The 20,442-nt window shown below is 42.4% G+C and overlaps 1 protein-coding gene across 1 annotated transcript in view; it reads right to left on the bottom strand.

The window, feature by feature from the left end:
• Positions 1-18,883, bottom strand: part of LOC118413781 — a 25,573-nt gene extending 6,690 nt beyond the window's left edge. Inside the window, exons 1-14 of the mRNA XM_035817312.1 lie at positions 18,865-18,883; positions 17,089-17,358; positions 16,449-16,628; positions 13,739-13,933; positions 12,281-12,721; positions 11,399-11,648; positions 9,826-9,977; positions 8,929-9,150; positions 7,219-7,416; positions 5,639-5,757; positions 5,416-5,508; positions 4,138-4,247; positions 3,511-3,698; positions 1,549-1,896 (exon numbers count right to left, since the gene is read on the bottom strand). Coding sequence (XP_035673205.1) covers positions 1,549-1,896; positions 3,511-3,698; positions 4,138-4,247; positions 5,416-5,508; positions 5,639-5,757; positions 7,219-7,416; positions 8,929-9,150; positions 9,826-9,977; positions 11,399-11,648; positions 12,281-12,721; positions 13,739-13,933; positions 16,449-16,628; positions 17,089-17,358; positions 18,865-18,883 — 2,785 coding nt within the window. The remainder of the gene's footprint in view (positions 1-1,548; positions 1,897-3,510; positions 3,699-4,137; positions 4,248-5,415; positions 5,509-5,638; positions 5,758-7,218; positions 7,417-8,928; positions 9,151-9,825; positions 9,978-11,398; positions 11,649-12,280; positions 12,722-13,738; positions 13,934-16,448; positions 16,629-17,088; positions 17,359-18,864) is intronic.
• Between the last annotated feature and the right edge of the window lie 1,559 nt (positions 18,884-20,442).

Genomic DNA, 20,442 nt, shown 5'->3' on the forward strand with positions numbered 1-20,442 from the left:
ATTACCGGCAATGGGTACGTTCCGGGGCCAGGGATACACCCCGTTAAGCTGCCCGGGCCCTGGTGAAATCGGCTTGCCAGTTAAGCCGATTTCGCCTGGGCCGTACAAGCTTTCCGGTGTATATTCCTTTCCCGGCATATTTCCTTTCCCGGCATATTCCAGGTTAAAAATCGCGAATCGACCTACCGCCACCCCCCCACCCCCCCAAAAAAAATTGGCAAGCTTCCCAGAGAGGCCGGTGAAGGAGGTTAGCCTTTATTGAACATTTTTGCCACACTGGGCTAAGTACAGGTCACACAAGACTTGTTGAAAAGATACAGTTAACAGATACAAAATGAGACTATTGTTGGATAAATTCAACTTCTCCTCGCTTTTCTGTTATAGTGGAGATAAAAGACCAAATATGTTTTATGATCTATGGTTTGTCTAGTTGCATTAAGAAAATGATTTTTTTCTACATAATTTAGGTGTATGAAATAAGGAAACTGGTTTTGTATAACCTTATACACTTCGTTTCTCTCTACGGTATACAATCTACACTCTACTACAAAATGGCATTCGTCCTCTATTCTATCTCAATTACAATATTTGCATAGTCTTTGTTCCAAAAGGGTGCGAGTATGTCTTCCTGTTTCAATATGAAGTTTATGGTAGCTAATCCTTAGTCAATAATGCAACTGTAAAAGATATGCTGAAGAAATCAACTTTAAAGCGGATACATTTTGACAACACGTTTCAGTTGTTTATTGCGTGCAAAATGTTTATGAGTAAAAGTAAATAATCAGTGAATGAAGACTCACCAGTGTTGGTAAAATCCATTGTTGTAAAATTCGAGATATATTCCAACAGAAGGAACTAAGGCACTAACCATAAATTTTTAGTCGATTTCGCCGACCTTTATCTGATGACTGATTTACTGACGTTCCGGAAGTCGGAGAAAGATACTGCCTTATTTCAACGCCACTTTTGATACACTCCTGACGTCACTTCCGTCTTGGGAACGTCAGTGTAGTGAATCAGTCCTCTGATAAAGGTGAAATCGACTGCCACTCATGGTGTGTGTCTTCCTTCTCAGGTTGGAATATAGCTCAAACGTTGCAACTAAATAAATCATTATGTTTCACTAAGGCCACAGCAAGTAAATTTTATGGATGACATGCTATGCAGAATACAAATATAGTGAAATAGCGCGAAATAGATGGGTAAATAAACAAGATGGCCAAATTTTCAAAATGGACACCATAAACGTTGTGACAATATTTGAAGGGACAAAACGTGGCATCACAACTAACAAGGCATTCATTCCTGTATTAAAGAAGTCAACTAGTGTAGTAAAGGTGATACCATTGTGGAACACTTGTATCACTTGCCAAGTTGGCACTAAATGCATGGCTTCCATATTGGTTGCACTGTCCAACAACTTTCACTTATGCAACAACTATAGTCACGGCTAACTACCTAATGTCACTTCTACAAGTATGATTATTAGCTGATGTCATCCATAAAAATGTACTTGCTGTGGCCTAATTACGTGTTAGTGCTACTCACCGAGAAATGGCAGAGCCCCCTTGACAGGAAGAACCTCTGTAACAAACACGAGAGACACGACCATAGAGAGCTGAATGGTCACTCCGAAGGAGATCCGGTCTCCCTGGTCTATGGGCATGATGAAGGTGATGGTCATCAGCACAATTAGGATGATGCAGGGTCCAACAGTGGTGGCGATGTGGAACGTGGGGATTCTCGACAGTTGGACAGAAAAGCAAGCCTCCTTCTTGTCTTTTGCGAAGATCATATCCCTCCGGTACCATTCTCCGTCCGGTTTGGCGGGGGTGTAGGAGTCACAAGGATGGCTTTCCTCATGTGTATCTGATGGAAAACTCCCCCCAGGGCATTCTGTAGTTAGAACGGTACAATAAGTTACCCGTGTTTGAAAGAACGTGCAAAAAATGCACGTCAGACGTGGTGGAAGACAAAACACATTTCATGTTCATGTGGCATGATCACTGTGATCATCTTAACAAGAAGCTAGCTCAAATAATCGGAATAATGAAGCACCTTAAACACTACCTGGATAGAGAGGCGCTGCTCACAATTTACAAAGCCCTATTTCTCCCACACATACAGTATTGCAGCACTGTCTGGGATCAAGGGGGTAAAGGAAGTCTGGATAAACTACAGAAACTCCAAACTAGAGCTGGTCGCGTGATCATGGGGTACGATCGCCATACTTCTACATCAAACGTCTTACGTAGTCTTGGATGGGTCCAAATAGTTGATGTACATAAAAGAAGTAAGGCAACGCTCGTTTTCAAGGCACTTAACGGCATGACCCCTCCCCATCTTACTGCATTGTTCTCCCAACTCTCAGAAATACACACACATAATACCCGTCTTAGATCACAAGGTGGACTCCTGCTGCCTAAAGCTAAATCTGAATATAGAAAGAAAGCTTTTTCATACTCAGGGGCGGTGCTCTGGAATTCCCTGTCGTCCCAATTAAGATCTGCGAGGACACTGTCACAGTTTAAACGATTGTATGACCAGGACTAAAGGGTTCTGATTGTATATATTTTAACTTTAGTTCCTGTCATATCACAGTGGATTCTTTTGTTTGATTTCTGTATTATGTTTTGATGCTAAGACTGACATTTATGTTCTCTTCTGACTGTTATTTTTCATTTGCAAATCAACTTTGAAACAAACACTGCCCGACCAGCGACACATTGATATGCAAATTCCACTTTTCGTTACTTTGATTTTAAGTTGATCCACTGCCTGAATGTGTTATTATTGTTATTATTATTACCATCATTATATTAAGTTATCCTGAGTTATTTGTATTGTAAATAGTTGACACCTGACGTTTAGTTATTTAAGTTTGACCTTTGATTTCAATTTTGATTCAGTTGTTGTGATTTTGTGTTATTTTATGTTGGGGTCTCCCGGCCCACCAGGAGGTATTGAAAAACGCCAATAGGCGATGTATTTTCCTGGATAAATAAATAAACTGAAACTGAAACTGAATGTCAAACTGCTCTTTCTACGATCACGAAAGAAGAGCTGTTTGAAGAGGCCACCAAATCCCACCCAAACTTCTTCACATTCACTGACAAAAAGAAAACAATTCTCCTTCTAACATCACAAAATCCAAACACAATAGAAAAGGTTGGATCTTTCGTATTCCACTGTCTTCAAAAAAAGGAGTCAACCCCAATAAAAAAGGATCTAGAATTAGCTTTTACTAGCTTTAGACTAGAGTAGACACATATTGTTTTTACACTGTTTGAATTTCTCATGTTACCTGCAATTGGCCCATGGGCAAGAATTTGCAAGTGTGTACGAGACATCAACGGCATCAAGATACAAATGTATCTGCTCGCTCTGGAATTGTTACTGAAAATTCATCCTGAGTGGAATACTCCCATTTGTCTTCAGGCAATGGCGCAAGTAAAATCGTTCGTTCTTGCTATATACCATATCGTTAGAAATTATGTATGAAAATCTTACGTATGGTTTGCTCAATTGCCGAGGTTGAGGAAAAACAGATCTGGCAATCCATGGTGTCTGCGGGGAAGAAGAAGGGGTCAGCATCACAGACGGTGGTGGTCAGGGTTTCCACTGTCCACTCCACTCGTCCGCTGCTGCTCACACGGACCGGGACGTCCTTTGGTAGGCCTTGGTGGAGCGGATTGGCGCTGGAAAATATCTTGTCGTTAGGCCCATCCTCCTACGCAGGGACATCAACAACAGCGAAACCGCCTGTCTGGATGTACCCTGCTTTCTAAACCGCCACCCTTAGTTCCTGACCGCCCTGCTTATGAATATCTACGAGGTTACCCTTATATATGCGAAAACCTTTTTTGAAAACTGAAAGGCCTATTCTCTGATTGGCTGAAAGCTGGTTTGGGGGTAACTAAAAGTGACGGTTGAGAAAGCAGGGTACAGCCAGACAGACGGTTTCACTGTTGGATGTCCCTGCGTATGAGGATGTGTAGGGCATAAGTTAATTTGATTATATGGATGACATCGGCGCGCTCATCAACTTTCCAAAGATGAAGAAATAGTTTAATGGTTTTAAAGCGACTTTGATATCATGATGCACATTTTATACATCTATATCTGATTTCTACTTACTTCCTCTGTAGAGTAAATGCCGGTGTCCAAAAATTGTTCCCAGGAACACTGAGCGTTTCGGTACCATTGTAATACCTCGGGCTCCACTTTAGCCGCCTGTCGTACCAAGACTAGGAAAGATAAAGGACAATAGGTTTGTACCAAGAAGATATGACGAATTGGGCATAAGAGTTTTCTTTTTCACATCCAGTTTTTCTAACCTGCTGACGTTTCGATGTCTGTCAGACATCTTCCTCGAAGCTGCTAACTGGAGTTCTGCTTCTCGCCAATATATGTAGCCGATGTAGGTGGCGCTTTTGCGTCAGGAACACTATCCCAAACGTGGCTGAGCTTGTAACCCTCCCCCTTTGTCCCACAAAAGCACCACATACGTCATATAGCGAGGAGAAGCAGAACTCCAGTTAGAAGCTCTAAGGAAGATGTCTGACAGACATCGAAACGTCAGCAGGTGAGAAAAACTGGTTGTGTAAATAAGACCTTATGTCCTTTGATCCACCAACCTGGTGAAATTATTTTCGGATATGACGAATTGTTCACTATTTGCCATCCAAATGAACGTGACTGGACTACTTTCCATACACAAAGTCGTTAGCCTGTTAACAGTGATTCTGGCTAATCAGACCCCGTAGTAGATGCCAAAATTTCATATTCAAGACAATGGAGACATATGCATGTTGGTATGTGCGTACATGTGCGTACCAATTATTGTCCAAGACAAAGAACCGCCTGTTTTCACAAAAATGGAGTCCAGTTTTCATGTGGCAGAAAATCGTGAGCTCCCATTGGACTGAAGGATTCAGTTCAGTTTATTGAAAGAGTTTAAGAGGGTTTATTTGAAAGAGTTAAATGATACTGAGCTCATATTGCTACATCTCAGATTTTTCTAACAGTCTCCTTACTTAAGCTTAAATGTCACAACCCGCCGTAGGTGCAAATATGTGCTATCTACGTGCCAAAACGTGGGCAATCTTTTGGGGTCCGTAAGTGGTAAGTACCGCCTCCGTACGAACTCGTAGGGAATCCAACGAATTTTGGAGCACGCAGACACGCCGTAAAACTTACAGGCAAAACTTTGTGTGCCATCGGGCTGCGGATTCGCCCCCCGTACGTGCCAGTGCGGGCGACGCGCCTGCCCTTCACAGCCTGAACGTTTTCAGAAATACGTGGCGGACGTGGCCTGCCAAAAAACATACGGACAAATTGCACGTACGGCGGGTTGTGCCCTCAACTTTTGAGGTGAACGGCTACAAATGCCAAGTGCAGGGAGCCAAATCAGGCCCTGGCAGTGAGAGACAGGGTAAAGTTACAATGGCTGTGCAAACTTACAAAATGGATGACCACAGAAGCGAGAAGCTGCTCCTTCTTTTCGTCCTGAATAAAAGAGATCATAATATTACTTTTTTCATGGTGCGTTTGTGGCCACCGGACTATTCAATTAACTTTCTTAATTTAGAAAAAAGAGAGAAGAAAACATAAACTTAAATTTGTCAAAAGTACCTACCAAGTCAACGATCTGTTGCACAGCTCCCGTGAAGTTGATGATGACATTTTCAGGTGCCAAACTTGCACTGTAGAGATCTGCGGCTAGTAGAAACTTTTGCAGTCGTCGTTGATGGTTTACTAAACAAGATGTTAGAAGCTTAGCTTATGAGAAAAGGACTTTCAACTCTTTGTAGGTAACTACTTAACTACTGATTAAGTAGGTATGAAATTGTTTAAATCTTGTATGCATCCGGCAGTAGTTCAAATGCAAATAATTTATATTAAGATCGCCAGACGAAACGGTTTCGTCCGTGTATGGGCGAAATCTTACTGTAAAATCTTGAAACTATATATGCAAATATATAGTTTACATGTATATCTACAAAACATAATCTCAGAGCAAAGGTTTGGCCCTGGCTGTTTTTGACATGTTTCTAGACACTTTTATCTGGCTTTCAGTTTTGTGATGTTTTCTTTATGTATTCCAGTCTGGCAAACGGCCGGAACTGAACCTGAGCTAGGAGAGTACAAAAACAGGCGTATGCAAAAACAAATAACATATAGTTATTATTACCTTAGGTATTATTACCAGAATAGGTATTATTATCAGAATGGCAAGGTTATGTTTTAGGCTTGTACGTCTGCCTGTGTGTGTGCGTGTGTGTGTGTGTGTGTGTGTGTGTGTGTGTGTGTGTGTGTGTGTGTTAACAGCATAACTCGAGAAGCCTTAAATGGATCCTTATGATATTTGGTAGGTGAATAGAGGTCGGAAAAACGAAGGTCAAGTTCGGTATTGGGCCCCCTAGCGGCTTGCTAAGATACGGCTGCGGAACTTCCATTTTTGGTATCTCGTGTTCTGGGCATGTTGTGTTCGCGATTTCTGGGTGGTAGATAGCCCTTGGGGCAATGTGTTGTGTTGGCCCCCCTAGCGGCTTTTTATGGAACTGCAGGCGCCGGTTTCCCTTCAAACTTTGGACGAGAATAACTCGAGAACGTGTTGGCGGATCACAACGCGGCGTGCACAAAGATCTGTTATTTTTTTCGTGATGATAATGTTTTTTTCGTATGCTAGGCCGGTATACGGTGATGCCGTGGTTACACTAGACCAACAGAACCGACATATCTTAAATTTAGTACCTGATAAAGATGTCTGGACACTGAAAGGACTGTGAAACGTAATGTTGGTACTGCTATTTTGCTCTTGAATATCAATGAGACAGTCCTTTAGACATCAAAAAGGCATTTCTCTGATGGGCTGAAAGTTAATTAGAAGCCACGTTCCTAATACCTGTTTTCTGTGGCTGAAATGGCAGGGGTGATATCGTAAGGCATTGCCGCTATAGTCAACCCTGTGTGGGAGGGTGTCCCTGCGTATTTACAGGTTTGCGATAGCAAAACCTGTATTGTTTTTGTTGCCATATTTTTTGTTGCTATATATGGGCGCCGCCATTTTGTTTTGCGGTGTATGACGGGAAGAGTGACATCACTTGGGATTTGACGAATCATAAAGAGATATGATGGCATAACGGTGTTGCATGAAGATATGTGATGGGACAGCGTGGAAATGTGATTTTGTGGTCTTATTCGGCAATGACTTACCTAAGCAAACGGGCGTGTCATACTCCCAGACTCCTCCATTGTCCCCTGCCAGGCAAGTCGCTTCTCTCGGGGAACCGTACTCGGGCGTGTAGCCGTCGTTACACGTGTAGGTCACCTTTTCTTCTAAGAAGTAGAACATCTTACTGGGAGTTCTCTTGCCGTAGTTTGGAGGACCTCTGTCCCAACAGCCAACAAAATCTAAGGGAAGATAGGGAAGTAAGGCGTTACTAAGTAGTCATCCTTCCATCTTTGCAGATGGTTGTAGCTTTCTGTCTCTCTCTCTGGCGTTACTAAATATAATGGCAACATCGTCATTTTAACAAAGAAATAACTAATTCAAATCAACAATATGAAAACAAATTATTAAATCAAGTCAATACAAAATATGATATAAAGTAGAGTTCGGCGACCCCATACCAACATGGAATATCTAGAACTTTTGTAGAGGTTATGCAAATGACATACACATTAACATGATTTATGCATGGTGGTTTTTCATCATTGATTAGCTTACGCATGTAACAAGTAAGCTAGCTCCTTATTTGCTCCTCATATGCATGTTTGGTATTTGTGTTACACCAGTCATGAATTTCATGTGTAAGATTCATTGAAGTCTAGTTATGGAAAACAATGGAATTATACAAGCCATTCATTAATTATGCAAATTAGTCTATTTGCATAACATGGAGTGCCCTGTAGTTGCAACATTCAATGTTAGTGGACTAAAACTTTCTCCACCTTGACCAGACGTCGAAAGCTACCTGTCAAATGTGAAGACAGTATCATGTCCGGAACAAGAGATACATTGACAAAAATGCTATCATAGAATATTCTCATCAATTATGCAAAATGACCTCTTAATTTGCATATTTTATATTTTGCTTCGTACATCTTTGTTAAAGCTACCCAGAATCATCTGCGGAATTATTTACAAACTTATTTTACATAAATGCCTTTGCAACTCTAAGTCACGTCTTCCAGACCGCAAGAGCTCTCTAACACCTCAAAATCGCGACCAAAGCTTGTATAGAACGCGAGATATCAAACGGTCAAACGCGAGATATCAAACCCAGATTTCCGCTGCAGTACCAAGGGAAGCCGCTAAGTGGCCAAAAATCTAATCAATTCTAGTTTTCGTCACGCCCCATCTACACACAAAGTATGAAACCAGTCCATCCAGCGGTTCTTGTGTTATCTTGTTTGCAGACACACTCCCGCAGAAAAACGTTGGTGAAAATATAACGTTAACCTCTCATGGAGGTTATAAAAGATACAGTAGTGTGAAACTAGCAAGACTTAAGCTTGTAGCAAGTCAGAAGTTGACAACGTCCACGAACAGCAAGGCTGCTCTAAACTGTAAGTTTAGCGAAATCTGTTTCGTTTGGTTCTGCCAAAACGCAACGCCAAAACAGCAAAATAGTTGATCTGGAAGCTAATGATCTGGAAAAATAAGATTGATTTTCAACCACATAATGATTGCCTTTGATGATTACAAAAAATAGATATCCGTTGTTTTTGAAATAATGGTTTTATGGGTATCAAGTCGGCGTAAAGTCCAATTCGCAATTTTCAATTTCTTAATTCGAATCCACCGTCCCCCGACTTCGTATACCTGAATACCCATCTTGTTCTAAAAACAATAACGGATATAGGTTACCCCACGGATAAAGGTGAACTAGCGTTACATTGGTGATGAATGAAACCACTTACTGCACGGAATGACGTCACATTCCTCCTGGCTACCGTCTCCAGTCAGACAGAATGGCCGCTGGAGTCCGGTCGGGTTGCGGCAGTAGTTGCTGTCCAGGTTAGCCCAGGGGTACTTCTCCGTGTAGTAAACAGCGTGTAGAGCTGTCCACTTCAGACATTTTGCCCCAGAAGTCGCTGTACTCCATGTTCCACGGTAATTAATACCAGTGCTGTGGTAACAAACTGAAGAAAAAGGGGCAAATTCGGTGAATCAATCTGCCATGCCAAGTCTTTCAACACTTACAGAATAGTGTATTAATGAAATAGCCTTCATTGCACATTCATGCCCTATCGGGCTTAAGTACAGACGTATGGATACAAAAGGTAGTGATACAGTAAACATTGTAACAAACTGAGGAAAAGTTCAAAAGGGGAAAAGTCGATGGATTATTAGTCTGCCATGCCAAGTCTTTGAAAACTTACAGAAGGGCGTATTGTTGAATTGTATTGCTGAATACATATTCTGAATGTAGCTAGCCGAGATAAGGTTTCGTTGCGGAGTTGAGATGCTGGTAGAATTTAGATGTCGCCGGCTCACGATATAAAGGCACAGTGTTTACAGTTACAAATAATTTTCATGTCAGTAGGAGGATATGATTCCGGTCATTAAAAGTATGGAGAAGATATTACACGGATGATAACCTCCTTGATGTTTTACAATACACGTAATGCAATAATTAAAACAGTTACTCAAGCAACTGCAAAATTATGATTTTAGAAACGGCTAGATGTTTCAGATAACATCCACATATTTCGTCAATGACACTTATCAGTAACTGTTGGGCGTATCTAATAACCTGGATGTCAAACCTTCGTCGACGTATCTTTGATGGATACCAAACAAGTTATGATGTCTACCTTGTCCGCCTTTCACCACTGTGTCAGTGTTCCAACAGCCGTGCTGTGATGAGGGGAACACATCACAAGAAGGCAGCAGTTCCCTCATCAGGTCATCACTCACACTGAACACTTCCTCACACAAAGAACGGCACGGCAGAAGCTGTCTGCAACTAAGAATAAGTGTGACAATAAAACTATTGTCATAGCGACGGATTTGTTGTTTATTAAGTACTAATGATTGTTGCATCTACGCATGCGGGGAAAAATTCCACAGATGCCTACGAAATTTTGGAAATTCTTGTCAAACGAACGCACACTATACTATTAGGCTAGCCCCTGAGGCGTCGCGAAAAACAAGTATATTTAGCACCGGCCGATATACATCACATAGTTCTGAACAAACATTCACAGAAACAGAGCTTCTTGTAAGCTTTGCGAACCTAAACATTGAAGATAAGGTATACCTCACAGCTATGAGCATGAATGCATCAACGGCGCATTCGGTGGTTGGCATTCCGTGATGAAAAGTAACTCGTTACCGTTGAAGAGATTCATTAGTCACGTATGAGCACAGTAAATAGGAATTTTTCTTCTAAAAGTGATGTACTTTTAAAGGTAAACACACGTACCAAATTTTCAATGGCTATCTCTCCATCTTGATCACGGAGTGACTCAGTTCTCGCGAGAGTTAGTTGCGAGAACTAGGTCGAGACTTACATGGATCATCTGCATGCCCCTCCCTCGCAAAAACAAGGTCACTCCGTGATCAAGATGGATAGATAGCCATACGTTAGGTACGTGTGTTTACCTTTAAGATTACGTCACTGTTAGAAGAAAAATTCCTTTTAACTGAACTCGTTGAAAATTTAAACGTTGCTAATGCTATGGTCACAATTAGACCTGTGCCAGTCGGGGGTGTAGCCTCGGCCGGGCTCTGAAGCCACAAATTTGTCTCGCTGGATTGTCGGATACCGAGGCGAACGTCTCGGTGTTTTCACGATTAGGTCACGGCGTCTACTTGTCGCCGGGTACGGATCCCGGGCTGATTTTAACTTTTAAAAAATCCGGGGCCCTGCCGAGCCCAAATATAGCCCGGTGGCCACAGGTTTCCAGCTGGACCTCTTTTTTACCTCCATGAAATGTCGTGAATAGATTTTGGGGCCCCCTAGCGGCTTTCCTTGGCACTGCAGTGCAACTTCCGGTGTTGCCATCTCGTGTTCTGAACAGGCAATGGTCACGATGTTTCAGTGTTAGATAGCTATTGATCTCAGGAATTTGTGACATACGTTTCGGTCCCCTAGCGGCTAGTTTTTGGATGGCAGGGGCATTTTCGTCCAAAAATTCTGAAGAGGATAACTCAAAAAGGGAACAACGGATTTTCATGATTTTTTTGGTATGTAGGTACCTTAGACAATGTTGTACAAAATGAAATACCAGTTATGCAAAATAGGAGTACATTTGCATAATCAATGAGAATATTCTATCATAGCCGTTTTTTCTATGCATCTCTTGTTTCCAATTGTGACCGTAGCATAGCTAAGGAGTAATTTGTGCAGTTTCGTATGGACTCGAACACATGTTGGCTACTAACCCGCACGAGGTCGTGGTTTTTGGATAACAGTTGGACATGTCCTCTTCCGGGAAAACGCATCGCGGGAAAATGACGGTAGACACGAATTCCCGTAGCTCTGGATGGTGTTTCCCCGGGACGCTGTAGGACGTGTTTAGCAGCGCCATGACAGAGGAATTCTGGATCTCGTTGAAAGTCCTCTGGCCCAGCGGATTGGGTAACATCGTGAGTCTGCTTTCGAGTTGGAAATCAGCAGGAATTCTCAAGCACACTGAAAATTGAATTTAAACACGAATCAATGTTAAGACCCGTAAATAACTTATTCATATAGTAAGGTTCTTTAGGCACAACCAAGAAGTAACTTACTTATTACTCTATCAGACACCATCATCAGGGTAGAATGACTGGGAACTACTTCTTGCTGCTGCAGCGCCACCTACATCGGCTATAAGTAGCCACAAGAAGTAGTTCCCAGTCATTCTACACTGATGATGGTGTTTGATAGACACCGAAACGCTGGAAGTAAGTACACATTGGCTGTGCCTAAAGAACCTTACTATATCAATGTAAAGACTTTGAAATGAACCTGTTGATGGATTGCCGCACAATCGAGATTTTCTATATATATCATATTGGATATGCTTTGCATAACAATAATAAATTTATTTGCAAACTCATGCCCGTGGGCTAATTGCAAGGATACAAAACGGTAACAAGTGCCTATTCTATTCTATTCTATTCTATTCTATTCTATTCTATTCTATTCTATTCTATTCTATTCTATTCTATACGTAATTATAAAAAGTCCCAACCCTTCACACTTCAATGCTTCACAAGTGATCCGTTTCTTGTATCAGTATTTGCTTGCATAACCGTGAAAACAAGAGTGATATTTTCTCTTACCTGGTGCCATTCCGTAGAGGTACAGTTCTCGGAGCCATGGCTGCCAGCCCGAGTGGGTCCAAGTGACCACGAACTTCCAGTACCGCGCTGTTCCCTGGAACCCGCCGAACACCTGGTGCTCACTGGTCAGTTCTTGGACATTGATGACCGAAACGACGTCCAGCCAGTTGTACGAACTCCCAAGTGACTTTTGCAACGTGAAGGCTTGAATGTCATGGGTGCTGTCTCCGTAGTTGTCGATTGCGATGCCGGACAGAGTGTGCGGCACTGTGAGGTCAAATACGATGTACCAGTTGTTGTACCATTGGCCGCCACTAGGGTCCCAGTAGGTCCTAGTGTCCCCATCCAAGGCTTTTGCGGCATCATATCTGACTCCGTTGCTGACAAGTGGTGTGCCGTGGGAGTCCACAGCCCATGACGGGTCCCGTGACAGCCATACAGCTGGGGAAGAGGAGGATCCGGAGAATCCCTAACTAAGTTATATCGAAATAACGATGTTGATGGTACACACTACAGTCTTGTATGTCTGTTAAGCCTAGTTTACACATAGCCGAATTTAGCCCCCGGCTCTCTCCCGACTATGGTTAGAAGTGATTCGGGAGCTAGGTTGGCTGTAGACGACTGGCGTTCGGCTGAGTCGGACGGTGATAGCCTGCGCCATCCGAATGTTTTGAAATTTTCGAAACATTCGGCTTTGCACGGCAGGTCTGGAATGGGTTGGTTGGTGGATGGCTTGTGTTCGGTGCGGTCGGCTAGTTTTCGGTTGGTGTTCGGGTCAGTAGTCATTTTTAAACAATCTTAACCATGCCATAAACACTGCTGACTTACTCCCAGTTTGTTTCCAACCTACAACGATTCACCCCAAAACCGTAGACAAATCTCTGCTAACTCATTTCAAAGCAAAATGGCTATTACCAGGAGGTACCCAAGCTACACTCACCCCATATAAAGCTAAGGGCACATACGTGCTGTCTACGTGCCAAAATGTGGGCAATATTTTGGTATCCGTAAGTGGTAAGTACCGCCTCCGTACGAATACGTAGGGAATCCGACGGATTTTGGAGCACGGTGCACGTCGTAGAACTTTACGCGTGCAGGCAAAACTTCGAGCTGCGATTCGCCCCCGTACGTGCCAGTATGGGCGACGAGCCTGCCCTGTACAGCCTTAACGTTTTCAGAAGTACGTGGTGGACGTGGCCTCCCAAAAAACGTACAGACATATTGCACGTTGTGCCCTTAGCTTTATCAGAATCAGATAATCAGAAAGAGGGTGATCGAAACACATACCTTCATGTAACTGACAGATGAATCCCGCAAGGAGGTCACAGCCTCTTGTATCCCACGTGGTCCCGTTTTCACAAAATGCCACACATCCGGCACCGTTATCTGTGTCGTTCAGTTGCCAGTTGGAAAAATCGGATGACGTCAGGAATTGGCAATCTTCAAATACCCACTGACCGTCACCGTTGGGGTCAGTCAGCCCAAGCCAGCGGTCACCTGTTGCCGGCTGTAGACAGGCGAGAAAGGCGTTGGTCTCAGTGTCCTTAGGCATGGCTAACATCCCTCCGTCGGCCGCACACGCCTCGCTAGCCTCGTCCCGCGTCTTTTGTGCCGTAAAGCTCTTGTAGCAAACTCCGTTGAAACGGACGTAGTCTGTCGTTGGACAGCGCGTACGCAACGTTTGCCTTTGATCTAAATTCATGTCACATGAGAAAAAATACGTGACGTAGGACTTATTACGGAGAACAGTTTATATAATCTTTATTGCAAACTCATGCCGAAGGCTAATTGCAAAAATATGAATGTACAATGATGATAATGATACTGAATGGTATAAAATAACAAAGTGGACATTAAGTGAGATAGGGGTCATCAACTATTGATACTTCTAATCAAAAAAGAATGCTTTGGGGTTTTATTTCTTTTCCGTATGCTGTGGAGGATGATTTTGGGAGACATATGCATTGGGTGGTGTTAACAGAAAGACAGATTGTTTGTAGTTCGGTACGATGTGCAAAGCTGGGAAAAATTTTGTTGGTAGGTTTAGATAGTTTGTCTCTTGCGGTACTGTAGTGTGGGCAATGACAAATAAAGTGCATTCTATTACGAACACACTAAAATGTGGCATATGTAACACCCTGCTATCAATATCTTAGTTAACAATCATTGACTACAAATGAGTAGGACATGGCTTGTCTACGTCGCACTTTTGAATCAGGCCACATGTGAAACAAAGTGCCGGCCGTGGTCTGTTAACAGATGGTACACGTCACATCCGACATGCCAAAACACATCACACAGGGTTTATGTTGCTTGACATGACGCCATTGCGTGTTCACCACCATCACCGTTGCTACGTGTAAAGTTTATTGGAAATTCTTGCCCATGGGCTTATTGCAGGCAAGATGAAATAAAGATTCAAACAATGTAAAACAATATCACAGTGTCTACTCTTGTCTAAAACTAGTAAAAGCTAACTCTAGATGGGTTTGGGGGTTCGAGTCCTCTCTCGAACACAGTGAAAGACGAAGTATTCCAACTTTTCTAGTATGTGTAAGTTTTGTGATTTTAGAAGGAGAATTGTTTTCTTTGTGTCAGTGAATGTGAAGAAGTTTGGGTGGAATTCGGTGACATCTCTTTTTGCGTTTCGAAACGCCATGTGTTGGGTTTTACCTTCAGTGCTTCAATGATGCTTCGATGCATCGATGCATGCCAAGACCTTCCATGTTTGTTGTTCAACCATTGCCTTATATGGCAAGACCTGCAACATTTCATGTTCAGGCTTTGCCTTATATGGCAAGGGAGCAAGAAAAGCCAGGCAGCCTTGATTTGCACGATACACATGCGACCGCATGCAACTGCTACAACTGTTCGGAAATACCATTGCACTGTGGTTTCGGACTTCAATGTCTATTCCACAAGATTGCACAAGAAAAAAATGATTTTATCAAGAAAGCGACTGAAAATCGACATAAATAATACTATGTAGTGAGGTTAAAGCATAATGTACACTCACATACAATACACGCAACAACTTAGCTCAATCGGTAAAGTCATAGGCCTTCAAAGTCCCTGGTTCGAAACCGAGAGTGGATTTTTTAAAATATTTTTTACTTTTTAAATATTGAAGATAATATATAAATATTCTATTTACTTATTGATATTATATTTCTATATATAATTTTTTTTTATTTTAGTATTCATTTCATATACGCAAGGCATTTGTCTTATGAACAGGACTAGATAGATTCCAAACCCGGCATTCGAATGTTTCTGTTAATGGTAATGGAAAATACCGTGCAGCGGCTCCTATGCGCGGTAAGATGATTCTCGCAAAACACTCGCCACTAAACTACTATTCATGATGTAAACAGAGGCTCTTGATGTTGTTTGCATGAAACTCCATCAAATACAGCGATCCTTTCTTACAGTAGCAAATACTTAATTGTTCAGTATCGACTTCATTCAGAAGTTTTCAGACAACACGGACGTGGAAAGTCACACCGCTCGACACAATAGTATGGAAATTTTCACGAATATTAGCAAAATTATCCAGGAAAACAAGGAAGAAATGTTGTAAATGCGGAAACCAGTATAATAGAGATGAGGTAGCTGTTAATTTGTTTGGATATTTGTTTGACATTTGGTAGTCAATTTAGATAGAATCTTGTCACAGTGCTGATGGTGCTTTTTCAAGTGTACATAAGTACCTGAGTATATTGATAGATTTTATAATGAACTTATTGTACATTTTAAAATAAAGTTGTAAGCCAAGACCAGCTATTAAACAGTACTCCTTTCCAAAATAACAATTTTTCTTATAGACGCAACAGCCCTTGACTGACTTTTTCTAACAGATTTTACAGAAAAAGACAGTTCACACTCATAAACGTAGACCATTTAAAAGCATTTGTCTTTCTTGATCGTAAAAAGAGCTAGTCTGGGTACCATCCGGATAGTAGTTCGCGCCTATGGTCGCTTCCGCTAAACACAGAGAAGCGACTATAGTCTATAATGAATGTCAGAGCTAGAAGCGACTGTATATAATATATAATGTACGCCGGAGCGAACCACTTTCCGGATGGTACCCAGGCTAAGAAAGAACAGTTTGACATAAAATGTGTTGCTAACCATGCTAAACTTGTATCTTTACATTTCAAGTAACTACCTGGGAGTGTGTTCCTGTAGTCGACACAACCAAGGCAGTTACAGTGGTCTAAGGTGCTGCCGCACCAGCCACCGTTTGAGCAGCACGGGGTCGCACTGTAAGGGTCGCACAGGGCAGGGTGGCCGTCTTCTGCGGGGTAGTCCTGTCCGCAGCGAAAATCATCGCGCCACGACTTGAGATCTACGGGCAATGTCACATTGGCACGGGTTACAGCGTGAAAGATCAGCAGTTTTAATAACGTTTTAATATTTGATTGATCATAAAGTTTTACAAAAGTACACTTTACTTCCATCTGTACAACATGTAAGCTAAGGGCACAACCCGCCGTACGTGCAATTTGTCCGTTCCTTTTATTGGGGGAGGGGGGGGCACGTCCGGGAGGCGAATCCACAGCCCCATGGCACACAAAGTTTTGCATTCACGTAAAGTTCTACGGCGTGCCTGCGTGCTCCAAAATCCGTCGGATTCCCTACGAGTTCGTACGGAGGCGATACTTACCACTTAAGGTTCCCAAAAGATTGCCCCGTGACGTTTTGGCACGTAGACAGCACGTTTTTGCACGTACAACGCGTAGCGTTGTGCCCTTAGCTTTCCTAGCACTGACCTGTAATCATGTAGACCTGGTTTGCCCAACCCCCACCTTCACCGTCCGCTGCACAGTCAGTGGAAGGGCCGTACTTGTTGTAGGTGTTGAGCCCGTCAGCCGACCCGAAACACGCTCCGCCGTGCTGTACAGCAAACACGGGGAAACCACGAGAGCGTGCTACCCGGTAACACTTCTCAATAGCGTTGTCCCGTTCCTGGTAGTTCCAACCATCTAGGAGTGGATCTGTCCCCTCTAGAATCGGAATGGCGCGGTCAGCAGTGTCCGTCCAGCAACCCAGGCCGGTGTACCCACCGGTTTCGCTTCCTGAATGAGGTACGAGGGGAGATCAATAAGTTCTCAACCTCACCCAAAAACTAAAATTTCGTGGCAAAACTTTGTAATATGACGCCTTTCACCAATATCCTCTAAATTTCAAACCATTGCAGTCATTACTTTACAGGTCACGTCTTCTTGAAAATCAAGGTTGGGGTCTTTCCTACGGCTGCCACCCCCAAAATGCTCAGATTTAACATAAAATTGCACCAATAAAGGCTTTTCAATAACAAAGTACAGACCAATCAAATTGAAAACAAGTCAAAAGAGAGATATAAGCACTCGTAAAATTAATTCTTAACTTCTGGACAGGGAAATTCCTGAAATTCAAATGTAGAGGGAAATTATATCAAAATTATTAAGAGGGAAAATTATTAAGAGGTTTCTTATTGTCTTAAACTTGTTCACAAAAATTACACAAAATTCGACACACGCACAAAATTCGAGAAAACCCCGATAATCGTTCATCGCAGGGTGGTTTCTAGCTCAGTAGAGTCTATAAGAATAACGACGTCGACAAACGCCACGACAACATCCGAGCCCGGATCTAACCTGGCCATGGTTTTGTATATCAAACTTTTCAAACATCGCGGCCAAAGATACGAAAACAGAATCGCACCAGAAAGTACTTTGTGCGATGCTAGCACTGAGAGTCCCACGGGAAATTATACCAACATACCCTGGTTAGTAACGCGCGTCTGGGTCCTAACAACTATATGGAAGGTAATAAGTGCATATGGATATTAATGGTGATATTGAGTAATGAAATTTGAAAAATTGATGATGCCCAGTGTGACCATCCAACACCTGTATGTCAAACTGACAATGGGGAGTTCATACTCCGTGTCCATTATTATTAATATCTCGTGACGACAAAGGGCTGACAATGTTGTAGACGGTTTGTACACAGGTAATCGTTCTCCAAACATGTCCGGGCATCTAGGGACTTTCTCACACTCTTAAAAACCCTTATCAAGTGTGCATAGCTCCCTGATGTAACTATGAAGATATCAAATAAAACCCTGATGAAAAAAAAACTGAATGAATGAAATCCATTAACCATTTTTGAATTCTTTTGCATTTCTACTTTACTACAGTATTCTCTTTCAGCCCCAAACACTGAAAACCTCATTGTCTTGAACCTCATATCCATTCCTACTGAAAAAATGAAGTTCTCCGTACGTATATTTCACATAGCGTTTTAATGCACTAACTAAAGCTTATTGCTATATATTCGGTGTGCTCATCCTTGTCCATCCCAGCCCATCCTAGTCCATCCTTGCTCATCCTTGTCCATCCTTGACTCTCCTTGCCCATCCTAGTCCATCCTTGCTCATCCTAGTCCATCCTTGCGCATCCTTGTCCATCCTTGACTCTCCTTGCCCATCCTAGTCCATCCTTGCTCATCCTAGTCCATCCTTGCTCATCCTAGTCCATCCTTGCTCATCTTTGTCCATTCTTGCTCTCCCTTGCCTGCCCTTGCCCATCCTTGTCTACCTTGCTCATCCTGGTCCATACTTGCTCATCCTTGTCAGCCCTTGCCCATCCTTGTCTACCTTGCTCATCCTAGTCCTTCCTTGCTCATCCTTGCCTGTCCTCACATATCCATGTTAATCTTTGCTCATCCAGAATTGAGGATGAACTAGGAGTAGCAAGGATGAAAAAAATATTTGGCAAGGATTGGTTAGAATGCCTGGGCGAAGATGGGCAAGTATAAACAAGAGTGGGTAAGGATAGACACTTGCTCCTGTCATTTTGTAAATCATGCATACTCCCCCCTCCCTCTCTCTCTCTCACTCTCTCTCTCTCTTTCTTTCTCTCTCTCTCTCACTCTTTTTATTTCCTCTCTCTTAACTTTTATTTTCTCTCTCCTACGGTATTTCCTCTCCACTTTTATTCCCTCTCTCGTGCGATATTTCCTCTCTCCCTACTTTTCCTCCCTATCGCGCAAGATATTCATTTTCCCTCGTAGAAAATGTTTCCACTTGCCATGATATTTTCTCTCGCTAGCATGATTTTTCCTCTCTCAGCTTTTTGGCCCTATTTGTCATACCATAATTTTCAGCCCTCAGCGAAGTCTTCTGAATCTAAGGTTCTAGGTGGAGATGTGAAAGAACAAAACTATACATGTCATTGTTATGTGTACCATGTTCTCTGTCCACATTTGTTCAACCTTCCTGTACACTTAAATTTCATAATTATCGATGCTAATATTTTGAGCATACAGTGTTATCATAAATGTAGACTATGACCGTCAAACAAATCCTTTTTTTTTCTAATTGAGAGTTTTGGGGGCAAATTCTTGCCCGAGGGCTAATTGCAACATTGGAAATATAGCAAACATCCATAAAATAAAAGACTTTGGTATAAATAACAATGGTGACAATTGGATACAAGTGACCATTCTAGCAATAATATGGAAGGCTGGAAGCTGTGGAAGACGAAGTGCCCCACTTTTTCTTTAATAGATATAGCAAATGAAAGAAGGCCCATCACATATGTTACACCCCCCCCCCCCTCAATGTACAGACATATATTTTATGTACAGTTCCTACCAGAGACGAGCAGCAGGCAGCAGCTGATTGCCGAGATGACAAGATAGCCTCTCATCTCTTCACAGCGTCAGCGGTCCCACTCGGTGACGCCTATGTTGTGTCAGTCTCGCTGTCTTCTTCGCCACAAACTGTTCGCTCTAGTTCCAACACACGACGTCAATACTTCACACCAGTTTCCTCTCCAAGTTGTACGTTTTTGAGAATGTCAATCTAGTGGAACTTCTTCCACAGAGCCCACTACAACAGCCGTGGTAGATATTGTTGTGACACAGGGAATGATCACGTCAAGACCACGTGCACACCAAACTGTTCAAATAATTTACTTCCTAAGTATGTAAGAGGGTCTGCATGCTCTTTTCCGTAAGGCGTAGGCAGGGCTTTTTAATTTCCCGTAAATCGTAGTGAAGCTATTTTATTTGACGTATTATCATTCGTAGTAGGATGGAGCGTAAAGCGTTAGTAACCTTCGTGAATTCATCGTAAATCATAGTCAGCCATCCCGAATTTATCGTAAATTGTT

The sequence above is a fragment of the Branchiostoma floridae genome, chromosome 4 (assembly GCF_000003815.2).
Source record: "Branchiostoma floridae strain S238N-H82 chromosome 4, Bfl_VNyyK, whole genome shotgun sequence".
NCBI lineage: Eukaryota > Metazoa > Chordata > Leptocardii > Amphioxiformes > Branchiostomatidae > Branchiostoma > Branchiostoma floridae.